A 14,706-nucleotide genomic window follows, 5' to 3' on the forward strand; every position below is an offset into this window, starting at 1 on the left:
GTTTTCCAAGATTTTCACAAACTTGTCACTACTCAAGTTTCGCCAAAAATTCATATCGTAAGATCAGATAACAGCACTGAATATATGTCCAATAAGATGTCACACTATTTGAGCACATAAGGTATACTAAATCAAACAAGTTGTGTTGGAACACCCCAACAAAATGGGATTGCTGAAAGAAAAAATAGGGACCTTCTTGAGAAAACTAGGGCTCTCATGTTTAACATGAATGTACCAAAGAAGTTTTGGTCCTAATGAGTACTTACTGCAGCCTATCTCATTAATAGGTTACAGAGTTTTAAATTTCAAATCTCCTCATGAAGTTTTGAAAGGAAAATCTCTAAATCTATCACACTTGAGAGTACTTGGTTTCACATGTTTTGTTCATGTTTAAACACCTCATCGAGACAAGTTGGATCCGAAGGCCATAAAGTGTGTGTTTCTGGGTTATTCATCCACTCAAAAGGGTTATAGATGTTATAATCTAACAACAACAAAAATGGTGATCTCAAGAGATGTAAAGTTTGATGAAAACATGCCCTACTTCGCTCGTCCAACTAACTATCTAGTCAGGGGGAGCACTTGATGGATCTTTTTCCCATGCCTCACTTGGGTACTATTGAGCATGATGTCTTAGAACCTCTTCCAAGCCAAGTAACTCCAATTTTTCATGAGGAACTTGATGAGCAGGAAACATCTTTGGCACGTGAACATCCGTCTAGTTCAAATGATAACATCCCCTCAATGATGGCATCAACTCCACAACCTGCCAGTCAAGCTTGTCGTAATCATCCACGACAAAGAAACCCTTCACCTAGATTGCATGATTATGTGACCTATAATTCCAAGTACCCGCTGACAAGCGTTCTTGATTATGAGAAGTTTTCGTCTAATCATGCTGCCTTCTTAACGGCAATCACAAATACACATGAACCCTAGACCTTTGATAAGGCAAACATTCATGATGATTGGAGAAGGGCAATGGAAGAAGAACTTCAGGCTCTCCATAACAATCACACATGGACGGTGGTCAAACTTCCTAAGGGAAAGAATGTTGTGGGGAGTCGGTGGATATACAAAAATAAGTTCAAGTCTGATGGAACCATTAAGAGGCATAAAGTTCGCATGGTTGCTCGTGGATTCACAAACTTATGGAGTTGATTATAAGGAGACTTTTTCCCCTGTGGCAAAAATGAACACTGTCCGAGTTCTCTTATCATTTGCCATCAATTGTGCATGGCCTCTTTTTCAAATGGACGTTAATAATGCCTTCTTGCATGATGATCTCGAAGAAGAAGTTTATATGAAACTTCCACCATGCCACTCACAAATAGGTGATAAGGATATGGTGTGCAAATAACATACGTCCATCTATGGCCTTAAGCAATCTCCTCGAGCGTGGTATGCCAAACTTAGTTTGGTGCTGGAAAATGCTGATTTTCAACGGAGCAATGTTGATTCATCTCTCTTCATTCGAATTGGTTTCACTGGAAAACTTGTTTTACTCATTTACGTTGACGATCTTATTGTGACCGGTGACAACCTATCTAAGATTCACTCCCTCAAGCAGTATCTTCGCAACAAATTTGATGTCAAAGATCTTGGTACTCTCAAGTATTTTCTGGGCATCGAACTGGCTCGTTCTAGCAAAGGTTTGTTCCTAAACCAACGAAAGTATGTTCTTGATCTCCTGTAATAAGCTGAAATGTCAGCATGCAAACCAGCTCACACCCTACTGGACACCAATCTTAAACTAGACATTCAAGGAGAGCCACTCACAAATTTGAGCTATTATCAACGAATGGTTAGCAAGCTCATTTATCTTACCATTACAAGACCTGACATCTCATATGTCGTGAGCCTTGTCAGTCAATTCATGCATTCCCCAACTACAACTCAATTGAAGATTGTATATCGCATTCTTCATTATCTCAAAGGTTCAGTTGGTAGGGGCATCTTGATGAAGAAGAACAACCATACAACAATCATAAGCTACACTGATGCGGATTGGGCAGGCAACTCTATTGATCGCAAATCAACCATAAGTTTTTGCACGTTTGTTGGTGGCAATCTTGTCACTTGGAAAAGCAAGAAACAAAGTGTTGTGGCTCGATCAAGCGCAGAGGTGAAGTATGGTGCCATGGCATCCACTGACTGTGAACTAATTTGGCTTAAAGGTCTCCTTGGTGATTTGGGTTTCTCTAATACTCAACCTATGTTTTATGTTTTGTGATAATCAAGTCGCAATGCACATTGCATCCAACCCTATGTTTTACGAATGCACAAAGCATATCGAAGTTGATTGTCACTATGTTCACACCCAGGTTCAATCCAATATCATTGATACTCACTACACGCGAAGCCATGATCAGTTAGCCGATGTTTTCACAAAAATTCTTGCTTCTACTGGTTTTCAGCATATTTTGGTCAAGCTTGGATCAATCAACCCCTTTGATCCAGCTTGACGGGGGTATTGGAAGATGAGTGTAAGTAGGTTGGCTGTTTACATCAGCTGTCTTGTGTCCTTAATTCAAGGGATATCTAACTTGTGTTCTTAATTCAAGGGATTACTTGTGTCCTTAATTCAATGGATCTCTCTTAGCTGTAAAGTAGTTTTAGGCGTGTGTTATGGGAGGTTAGAAGGTTATGTCTTCTACCTTGCCTATATAGTGTAACCTTGTCTCTTGTGCATCTTACAATTTATAATATACATAAAACCTTCAAATTACAACACAACTCGAATGAGTTTAAGTATTGGTCGAAAGGGGTTCGAATTGTTCTAAATCATGAGAAAAAATGGTCAAGTCTATTTGTGTGTGAAATACAATGTTTTAAAGGGCAAAGGCACCAAATGGGTATAAAAATCATCAAACTCATGAACTGACAAAATGAAGAAAAAAAATTGCAAAAACCTAATTAATCACCCCACATATATGAACAATAATAAAGAATATATAATTGTGTTTTGCTTACGTAATGGTGATTTTTCTGTAGATAGGGAGACTTTTGGCAACAATCTCATCCAAGCATTGCAGATCGCATTAGAAAATTAAGAAAAGATTTCATTGTTTTTGTTATTGGCTTAAAGTCAGCAGGTAGTTTGTTTTACAACTAGTTTTTTTTTTTTTTGGTCAAACGATTTGTTAGATTATAGAGCCAACGGGGTTCGAACCTATGTCATGATGCAAGGGCAACACTCCTCTCCACGACTAGTTAGGGTTTCTTCCGTTTTTTAAATTTATTTTTAATTTTCCATATTTTATGTTTTTTCAATCTTATTTTTTGTCATTAATATTAGTTAAAATCCCCATAAGCATCCATGTCATTTAATGAATAAATAAGAACCCTTAGATGTTATAAAATCTAAAGGCTACACATAAGTGTAAAAATATTTGTAAGATATGTAGTCTTAAAAGGAAAAAAAAAAGGATAACATAACGTCTTTTTAATAAAAGAATCTATTGCCAGTTAGTATTACAGTCTAGTGATATTCCTCTTCAGTTGTAAGTGAGAGGTCTTAGGTTCAATTCTTGCCAAAGGTGAATTTGAACTACGCTAACACATTGTGAGGTTTAGTGCTGTAGCCCACTCCCTCACCCCCTTAGGGCTAGTTTAGTATTGTTGTGCTTTAAAATTAAATAAAGAAATAAATTGTTCTACTATGCTGTGAGATTAAACAGCTAAAAAATAAAGTTGTTGAGTGTTTGATAGTGTTCGAGTATCTAGTAACTTTTAAATAAACTGCTATGAATATGTTAATGACTAAAAATAATGATATTTAATGTGATATATTAAATTGTCAAAGAGAATGATGTAAGGGTAATAATTATAATTTTACAAAATATGTGGAGGGTATACTTGCCATATGAAAATTTATTAGATGGACACTGATTAGTATGAATCTAAAATATGGTACATATGTCAAATTATGGAGAAATTCTAAGGTCCGCAAGTCCGACCAACTCACCCCTACAGACCCAGACACAAAAATCTTCCCTTTACCTCATCCCCTATTTTGTCATGTTAACCTGAACCACTTTTGATCCATCACTCTCTCACACCACCCCCCCCCCCCCCCCCCCCCCCCAAAATTCAGGTGCCGTACACAAGAACATCTCTTAATTGTGACCTAGTATTTCTCGTTAGAAGAAGTTCTTAGGTCCGGACAATCGGGCCACACAAGGCATGTGGCACTTCTCACAAGTCACAAATACACCGGGATCCCCACAATGCGGTCCCTGCGAAGTTGGTTCCACTCGGTTGTCTGATGCCATAAGCAGCCTCCGCACAGAACGATGGCTCTCACAGAACAAATTGACATACTATGTCCTATCAAAACCTACTAACATGTATACAATACACCTTACCATACACGCAACAAGATAATAACGAAGCCGAGCACTTGCATCTTTCCGTAATTTTTCATTGCCAAAATGAAGAACGGAAGACGAGAACTTGTGAGCAACACAGCTACTTGATCAATAAACCACAAAAAAAAAAGGCATTCTACTTGTTTATACATCTGATAGAACAAACACAAAGGTCTAAGATCCAAAAAAGATCGTACAAAGATTAAGAACGGAAAATCCCCGATATTGCAACTACTGATAGAAAAAAGTTCCGACCAGCATGTGGAACAACAGCTCTTCGTCACAACAGAAGTTCATAGCTTGTTCCATCTCTTTATTCTATCTGACTAATGTCCACAGTTCTGCAACCGACTGCTTGTACATAACTAAATATCCTACCATCAGGAGAGGCGTTCAACCATCATCTATCATGACCAATACGCCTTCAACCATCATATGCATCGATCAAAAGCCAAAAAGATAATTTAGTAAATATCTAATGAGAAACACCACTCTATCGTTAAGGTTCTTCTTCGAGAAGGTATTACCACAAATGACCTGAAAAAACATGAAAAATATGAATAAGCTTTTTTCTAACTTGCTGGGTGGGTCGAATAACTCAACCCTCACAAGGATGAACTCCGACTAGTATATGCATGTATATTAGAGTACAACATGGATAACCATAATACTCAAATATGAAATGAAATAGTACCTCTGCTTAGTTTGTTGAACATCCTTTCTATCGCAATTCTCAAAGAAGTTCAAACAAGAATGTTCTACAAGATTCCTACGCTGGCACCCAACAAGAAGAAGCATACACAATTCGGCCCTTCCATCCTTGAAGCATCCAATCACTATCTTGATCAACTACAAAATCTTTGTGGTACCATGCCTTCACCTTATCCTTAAGAATCTTCACTAAATCTTGGTCCAATTGCAACGGCTGTAAACCAGCCCTCATGCATCGAACCTGCCACTGCTTATATGTCTCAGGCCTCTCAACCCTCTCTACGCCCTCACATGCTATTACATTCATAGCTTCCCTGCCATAGAACTCACTCTCAAACCTCAACCTCTCTTCATTGTCACGGGGTATATTAATATCAAATGCATCATACAAGGAAGAGTAGTGGAAGAGAGCCTCCCGAAATCGAGTGACAAAGAAAGGGGCATTGTAGGAACCATTGATAATAGAGTGGACAAAAATATCTGGTTTCATCTTTCTGATTAGATTTAGAACAGCATCCCTTGGACAGTTCACTTCAACGGTCTCATCAAGTAGGTTCTTGAACCGTAACATACAGTTCACAGCAAGCACCTCATTCCTTTCAGTCTTGAGGTCCTCCAGTTGGATGGATTCCCAATTTTGTGAAGCTATGGCATTGTACTCAAAAGGTACACCAAAACGCTCACAATATCTTCCCAAGCGACGTCCAGTCTCTTCAATCCACTCTGCCGGACGAAACCCAGGTTGGGGAACCTCTATTCCAGTAATGCGTAGCTTCGGAGGTCCACCATGTCTCTTTGAAAGATGCTGGATGAGGATTGGCCACTGGAAACCATACAGGATACCAAAATCGACAATATGAAGGGTTGTTGCTTTCTCAGCCATCTTCAAAATCATCTTGTTTTTGAAGAGCATACACATTCTCTTGAAAGGGCAAGCTGAAAGATGAACGTGGTAAGATTTCAACACATCAACGGCTGATGACCTTTTGGCAAGGGACGTATAAAACTTTTGGGTTCCGGTGTCAGTACCACCCATACGAGCCTCAAGACCATTCGCAAAGAAGTGAGCCAACCTTTGAGATCCATCACCGTTAGGAGAAGCGTGCTGCCTAACCTGCTTTAACAGTTCACTAGTGGTCCTAAAATCATTGGTAGACACGGCTTGTGCACATAAAATCAGGAGATTCCGCAAATCCACAGTTTCCTTCTTCTTTCCTTGTTTCTTACCACGAGCCTTCCCGCCATTACCATTAGATCCTTGTGGCTGTCCACTTGGCTGCAAGGTCTTGCTTGCTTCATTCTTAAAAGCAACATTGCCACACTGAGATTCATTATTTCCGCCAGTAGACAGCAACACCTTGTCAAACATCTCAGACAATTCACTCTCTTCAGTCTTTTCTATATAAACTGCAGACTGCTTGCTACTCCTCCCTTCTTCGAGATCAACATCTTCCCGCTCGCGATTCTTTCTTCCCTTTGACCCATTACGTGAGTTCTTCCTCTCACCCTTTTCTTTCTTGACTGTAACCACCATCGGCACACTTGCTTTCACTTCTGGAGACACTGTGTTGCTTTCCAGATCAACAAGCAGCTGAGTGCTTTTCGGAAGGAATTTACTAGCTTCCTCTAACCCTCTCTGGAATTGCAACATAGAATCACTGTCTGTAAATATATTCTGAGCCACAAACTCTTCTACAGAGGAGCCCTGCAGCATATCATCAACATGCCGCCCATCACCAATACTAGTCATGCGATTTTCCAGAGGAACAGACAACTGTGAACTGGAATGTGAATTAAACTGGAAGGGGCTGTCATTGGGAAGGGAAGCTTGTGGAAAAGAAGGTTTTTGCTCTCCCGAATCGCCAACCCATTGAGGATCAATGGAATTGCTAGTACCAGGACTAGAACTACTATTACTACCACTACAATCACTACAACTCCCAGAATTATTACCACCGGGACTCTCAACATTCGGATTGATATGAAGTGGTTGCTGATTGGGTGAAAAGGGGTACTGTTGACCAAGAACATCGTAGAACGATTTCTCGGTCACACGAAGACCCAACGGATCATAGAACATGCAAGGCTTTTTCTCTATGTTCTCTTCCAAAAGAATCTGGTTTACGTATTTGAAAATAGCTTCAGAAAAATCACTGTCATCGGAGGAACTGTCTGCTCCTCCGACGCTCACAGTCGTAGGCAGAGACAATGAGCCTCCATCAGGTGGACTCAAACTTTTAGATGGAACAAATGACTCTCCACTTGTGGTCAAACTGACTTTAGGAACAATATTACCCTGTTCGAAATCGGGCGGAAGGGAAAAATGATTGTCCATGAAGTTAAGATCCGGAGAGAACTGGTTAAATTGGTATTCATTTGTGAGATTTGAGAATTGAGTTGAATCAGGTGAGAAGGCTAGATCATCAATACTGAAACCATTCAAGTAATCAGGACTTCCATTGAAAGTTGGATGATCCATAACGATCACAGAAAAATACCTGGGTACAATTCTAAACTCTAAAACCCTCTAAAACTTAAGATTCTACACACAAAAGTGATGAAATTTGAAGATTTAACCACACAGGAACCCCATCAAGGAACAAAGCAGGCTAGCAAGAACAAATCAGAAGCAAAAATGAAAAACCTCAAAAACCCATCAGAGTTTTTGCAGATTTATTGCACAGGAAGCAAAGGTTTTGAAGCGGAAGGCTCTAAGAACAAGCAAAGATCGAACCTTTACTAAATAGGATGGCAGAGAACAACATGAACAGAAAAGTACTGGCGTACCTTGAAGAAAAACGTTGAGACTTGAAAACAAAGGGCGGCGATCTCAGGTTCGGGGAACCAAACTAACAGCGCCGGTGAGGTTTTCTGATATTTATAAGAGGGTGGGGGCGAGCGGCGTCACGAACTTTCTTGGAGGATCATAGCATGAGTCAGTCAGAGAGAGCCCTGAACTCTTCTTGCTACCGGGTAGATCGGTCTGTGCGTTAGACTAGTCATGCACATGTTTGACTTTGGAACCATAGACTTGGTCCCACTCCGTCCCTTGTTTCTTTCGATAATCTCTGTCTTTTTCTTTTATATTTCAGTGTTACAGAATTTCGAAATGGGGCATGGAGAGTGGAAGATTCTTAAAATAATGGGTAAATTACATAGTAGCCCCTCAGGTTTAAGCTTTATTGCAATCTTATACAACATCTTTAAAACATTTCACTTTCATACCTCAAGTACTATTTTATTTCAATTTCATACAACCGTTAGATTTTCCATCCATGGATCTGTTAAATGCTGACGTGGCTGCCACATATATGACACGTGGCTGCCAAATGTTTGCCACGTGGCAAATTAAAAAAAAAAAATTTTTAAAACCTGAAATTGGAAGAAAAAAAAAAGGTCCGAACCCAGAAGAAGAAGAAAGAGAAAGAGAAAGAGAAGAAGAAGAAGAAGAAGAAGAAGAAAGAGAAAGAAAAAAAAAAAAAAAAAAAAAGGGACCGAACCCAGAAGAAGGAGGAAGAAGAAGAAGAAAAGAAGAAAGAGGAGGAGGAGGGAGAAGAAGAAGAAGAAGAAGAAGAAAAAAAAAAAAAAAAAGGTCCGAACCCAGAAGAAGAAGAAAGAGAGAGAAGAAGAAGAAGAAAGAGAAAAAAAAAAGTGGCAAATATGTTTTTTTTTTTTAAATTAAAAAATTATTTTATTTGCCACGTGGCAGACATTTGGCAGCCACGTATCATATATGTGGCAGCCACGTCAGCATTTAACAGATCCATGGATGGAAAATCTAACGGTTGTATGAAATTGAAATAAAATAGTACTTGAGGTATGAAAGTGAAATGTTTTAAAGATGTTGTATGAGATTGCAATAGAGCTCAAACCTGAGGGGCTACTATGTAATTTACCCTAAAATAATGTACTTGAAAGTTCATACTATACAACTTTGCATGCTCGGATTTGATCGATTTTAAAAATATCATCGAACTAATTATAATAAATTGATTGGATTTTAGTTTGTTTGAACTTAAATTGTTGTCAAAACCAAATTATTGTTGAATGATTTGGTTATGTACGCAATCGTTTTTTCTTTAAGAACCATTTCCAGTATAAGACGATTTTGAACTCAAAACTGACTTGAACTGAAGAAAGCACACGTAACTAATAAAGTATAAAATACGCGATTCAATACCAACGTAACAATTGTTACTTATACAGATCGTAAACAAGTCCATATAACATGATAGATCTATTGAAAGCAACAAGCTATGGTTGAAACAAATCCATCGCAACAAAAGCCCTAAACATAAGATCAAGAACACCACTTGCTTTCATGAGGAGCAACCCTCATTGTTAATAGCAGAATAGACATTTGCCATTGATGTAGAAATCACCACCAAAATCAAAAGTAGCATCCCAGATACCGCAATACCAACCGAATCGAATGATAACTTGAAAAATAGATTTGGAAGGAGAATAGGAAAGGGAAGTGAGGGTTGCCCAACTCATAAACTCATTCAAACGAACAATAATATTTCTTGCATATCCAAAATTATGTCAGTAGTACACAACCACAATATATAATACATTTAAATATTACATATAAGTTTTTTCTCTATCGAAGTACATTGCTCTCTATTCTCTAAGCCAATATTGATGCCCATATTTCAGTCTGCGCACAGTTTCACACACATGCATACGTACAATTCTTTCACACATTTAGTTTATTTAGATGTAAATTGTAATAGATCTTGGGTATTTTACAGGTTGGAGCTTGACATTCCAACCCTTGGAAAATTTTGAAAAATCCAATATTTTTATGAGGTACATTTCTTTGCTTGGTTGAAACATTGACCTGGTCAAACTAGCTCAAGAGTACCGGTGATCGAAAAGCCACCGGTTGCTCATAAGTTATATTGACTTGAGAAACACGCTCCTGTCTTGAAGAGCACGAATGAATATTCCATTTCATCTTTTTTTAATTAATTAACTAATCATTTCTTTAATCCCGTTCACATTACCATGATAATAACATTAAAATTTGACATGTCTTCTGACTGTGAGCTAATCGAGTGGAAAATAGAGGTTGATGATAACAGAAAAGGCAATGCTTTCCTTATTCTTTTAAAACACAGAGTTTGCTTCTTAATCCCTCTAATCATGGTAAAGGTCAAAACATAATCAAGAGTTTTAACGAAACATTCTCGATACTATTCACTTTTAATAAAAAAAATCATATTTTTATCTTTATTTAATATTATTCACTACACATTTATTTGTCATTTTTCATTAAAACTAAAGTTCTTTTTTGTACTTTTCGTTAGTTTTCCTAGCATCTCACACATTGCTTTGGCCTCAAGAATATGAAAAGATTTTTCAGTGTGCTCGAAACATTTGGTGGTACACTACGTGTCATTATACAAATGATGAGACATTTGTGTTAAAAATTAACAACTTAAAAAATAAAACTTCCTCCACTAATATAATAATGTATCACTCGTGGTTCGGACAAATTTCTCTAAAAATATGAGAGGTTATCAAAATTCGGTTCAAATAAATAGGAAAAATGGTCAACAAAAAGATAGAATAAATGACTAAATTAAGAAAAATGCTGACAACTTTTGCACCAACATTTTTATTTGGACATTTTCACTTCTTCAAATGATACGTGTTTAACAAAAAAAAAAAAAAAAAAAAAACCTTTAATGCCTTTTGAAATTTTATTTTTTATTCTTCATCATTAATTCCTCGCTTTCTTTCTTTTTTTGGTAATAAAATAACACGTGTCATTTAAAGAAGCGTAAATATCCAAATGCAAAAATTAATGCAAATGTTGCTAGCACTCCTAAAATATGTTGTCTGCTAATTAATAATTCGTTAGTAAATAATCAAACAAATACATAGCATGGTCGACAGAAAACCTGGGAAATTATGTGAATGTCTTGATGTGACATCACATTAGGAACTTAATATTAGTCAAAGGCCAATTTGTATTAGGTTTTGTCTTTGAGCCAAGTAAAAGTTCAACAATGTCAATGGAGCCACCGAGCACATGGAAAACGGCTCCAAATACTATGAGGAACTGTCAAACTCGGTTGTTCTAACTTATAAATTTCTAATTCAAAGCACTCAGACACACATCCCACAAGTCCATGTAAACACGTACGGAACTTGGATACGCGCACGGGTCGAAAGATGACCAAAGTAGGCATTCATCAGGCAAAGTTTTACCTTTACTCACATGATGCTACGAACAACGTGATCAACTTATCTCACATCAATGAGACGTGATAGATAAAACTCATTAAACCTATATCCAACTCAGTTGCTCTAAATGAGGAGTCAAAGAGATGCCCAAAACAGATAGAGAAAAAATAATCATCTATTTGTCAATACAAAACTTGTTAAGCATAGATCCAACTCAGTTGCTTTAAATGAGGAGTCAAAGAGATGCCCAAAACAGTCTGAGCCCGTACTCGAGCTTGGGCTGAATTTGACCCAACTCCGTTGAGCAGCTTTTGTGCATCAACAAATTTAATTATCATCTTTATTAATAATAAAAAATGATCGAACTAGAGACTTATTTCAATATTGTGAAGAAAAATATCTCTAAATTAAATCTAGTTTAACAAACTATGTGATTGCATAAGTCCTCCTCTCTCCATTGCGGGTGGAGGACTTCAATTTTCAAACTCCAATTCATGATCATTGTGTGGATGCAAATTTCTGTCATCTCTTCCTTTGACGAAAATGTACCTACAAAATAATAACACATTCGATTAAGGCCAAAAGCCTCACGCGCCCATGATGAATTGGGGGGCTTTGGCCGAAGAATCTCCGATGCCAAAATTAGAATTATGAAAAGAATGTGTTTAGGAGTTTGTGAATAGCAAATAGCTTAGCATTTTAGTGGGATAAGATGAGTATTTATAGGATAGTGGCCGGGCATTTGGGTGGAGAGTGGTTGGCCATATATGGTGTAATTGGGTGAATAATTGCAAGATATTATGTGAAATAATATCTTGCAATTAAGATGACAATTATTCCTAAATTAAATAGGAAGTTTTCGGAGTTACCTTTTGAATAAGGATTTGATGAGAAGTGATGAGAGAGATTTAAATAAATACCATATTGACCACATTTGACTCTTACTTGATTGAGTCATTATTGTCTGTTGCATGCACATGGGAATTCCGATGTGTCTCGAGGGTAATCTTGTCCTTCTTGTCCAAAAATCCACATGTCATCTCCATGATTTTTGGGATTATTTTTGGCTCCACACAATGTTTTTTAGGTTATTTAGCCAAAGGTCAATAGAATCTTTACAAATTAGGCATATATCAATGTCAAATTTTTTTTTTGGACATAATTAATGAAATATTTACAGTAATTATATATAGGTCAATGAAGCATACCACATGAGTTTAGATTAGTTAGAAAATAACTATTCTACCCTTATCACTTCAATTTATTGCTTTCCTTCTCTCCTTCCCTCTCCCTTGTCATTATCTACTTCTTTCTCTTATCTCTTTCTCTCTCTCATCCTTCTCTCATCCCTTCTCTCCCATTTTTCTCTCTAATGAAGAAGAGGTCATTGGTGATGGTGAGTAGCACCAAATCCCAATGGCTTAGTCGATCAGTGACTACAACATCACAATTGACATGATTCCTTCTAGAACCATCACTGATCTCCACGAGATCATGAAGCCAATGGTGCCGGCAGTGTTCATGAAGGAGTGGTCCCACATCAACTGTAGAAGAGAGTTTCTAGAAGAAAGCTTGTTTGGGTTAGAGTTGCAGAAGTTGAACATGAGTATCGATGAGGTTTGGAAGGCGCTCGAGGATGAAATTGGGCAGTGGATCAAATCTGTGAAATGTGTGCTTTGGATTTTAGGCTCTTTTTGCTATTTGAATTTGCGCTGGAATGGTGGAAGATAATGCTTGCATATCTTGAAAACTTGAAGACAATCCATAAGAAAAAGAAGTACAAAAATAGACATTGCATTGCAAAGTCTGAATCTAAATGTAAAAGCAAAACCAGAAACAGACACCGAATTACATAGTCTGAATCCAAATGTAAAAGCAGAATTAGAAACGGAGTTTGCAATGTAGAGTCTATATTCAAATGTAGAAGATAAACCAGAAACGGACGCAATGCAACGCCTGAATGCAGAGTCGTGCGAAGTGTGAATTGTATGATATTTGTGAATGATGTGTGTGGTTGATCTGATTCAAAATAAAAGAATTTGTACGCTGACAGTTGTAGTAGGGTGAATTATTATGTTAAGGGTAAATTACATTTTACCCCCTCGGGGTTTGGGTTCAATTGCAACCGCATACAACATCTTTAAAACATTTCAATTTCATACACAAACTTTTATTTTGTTGCAATTTCATACATCCGTTAATTAAACTGTTAATTTGACCGTTAAATGGTGGCAAATGCATGACCCACATATTTAATGACATGGCATAAAAATTAATTGATTATCAAAAAGCAATTTAAACAAAAAATTAAATTAAACAAAAAAAAGGGGGGGGCCACCCCTCTTCTCCCACCCGAGACCTCCATCTCCATCTTCTTCCTTCTCCACCTGAGACCTGCATCACCATCTCCTTCTTTCTCCACCACCACCACCACCCGTCACATACAACCACCATGTCAATCCTCACCCTCCCAATCCCTAAACCCCATTCCTAATTTTTTTCAAATTTGTTCCGAGTCTTCTTATATTTTCTCTCAGTTTTCGCTCTTAATCCGAAAATAAAGCCTAGAAAATTTCCTAGATCCGAAGATGAGTTTGTGTCTGAATTAGCTTCCCTTTTCGACTGGGTCATGAGGAAGGGTCGAGATCGAGAGCTCTCTGTGCTCATGCCTTTAATCTTAGGTGCAGCCACTCCGCCGCAACACCCGACTTGAAACCCAGATAGAGAAAACCCGATAAGACGAACCCAGCGGGAAGGAATCATCCTCACCAACGCGTGTCAGTGAACGAAGGATATTCGGACCTGGACTCGCTGCTGTGGGGGCTGGGTGGCAAGGACGGTCAGCCGCCGGTGACGAAGGCGTCAATCGACGCCATGCCGTGTGTCAAGATTTGGGAATCAGAAATTTGATGATTTGGTTGTGTAAATTGTTTTGTTGATGATCTGGAACTATTAAGAATTGGGAGAGGGAAATTTAAAGGGGGAGGGATTGACATGGTTGTCTGGGATAGGTGGTCGGGGTGGAGAAAGAAGAAGATGGAGATGGAGGTCTTGGGGAGAAGAAGGGTGGGCCCCTTTTTTGTTTAATTTAATTTTTTTTTAAATTGCTTTTTGATAATTAATTCTTTTTTATATGTCACGTCCTCAAATATGTGGGTCATGCATTTGTCACGTCACCATATAACGGTTAAATTAACGGTTTAACTAACGGATGCATAAAATTGCAACAAAATAAAAGTTTGTCTATGAGATTGAAATATTTTAAAGATGTTGTATGAGGTTATAATTGCACCCAAACCCGAAGGAGTAAAATGTAATTTACTCTTATGTTAATAATGCTTGAATTGACTGGTCACTTTTACTGAAAATGAGTGTCGTCTTATGTTTTATCTATTTGGACAACTTCGGTACCACTTAGGCCATCTCCAAC

The 14,706-nt window shown here is 37.8% G+C and overlaps 1 protein-coding gene across 1 annotated transcript; it reads right to left on the reverse strand.

Annotated features, from left to right (window-relative positions):
* Window positions 1-4,402: 4,402 nt before the first annotated feature.
* LOC139189231 (scarecrow-like protein 33) lies at window positions 4,403-8,065 on the reverse strand. The gene is made up of 2 exons (XM_070807769.1): window positions 5,065-8,065; window positions 4,403-4,907 (listed from the first exon to the last, which is right to left on the reverse strand). Exon 1 carries the CDS (start codon window positions 7,558-7,560, stop codon window positions 5,140-5,142), a length of 2,421 nt encoding a protein of 806 aa, XP_070663870.1. The 5' UTR covers window positions 7,561-8,065; the 3' UTR covers window positions 4,403-4,907; window positions 5,065-5,139.
* Window positions 8,066-14,706: the final 6,641 nt, after the last annotated feature.

Source organism: Malus domestica, chromosome 11 (assembly GCF_042453785.1).
Source record: "Malus domestica chromosome 11, GDT2T_hap1".
NCBI classification, from domain to species: Eukaryota; Viridiplantae; Streptophyta; class Magnoliopsida; order Rosales; family Rosaceae; genus Malus; species Malus domestica.

Excerpts from the sequence above, each read along its gene's own strand:
- LOC139189231 (XM_070807769.1), bottom strand. The coding sequence starts at position 7,560 with ATGGATCATCCAACTTTCAATGGAAGTCCTGATTACTTGAATGGTTTC.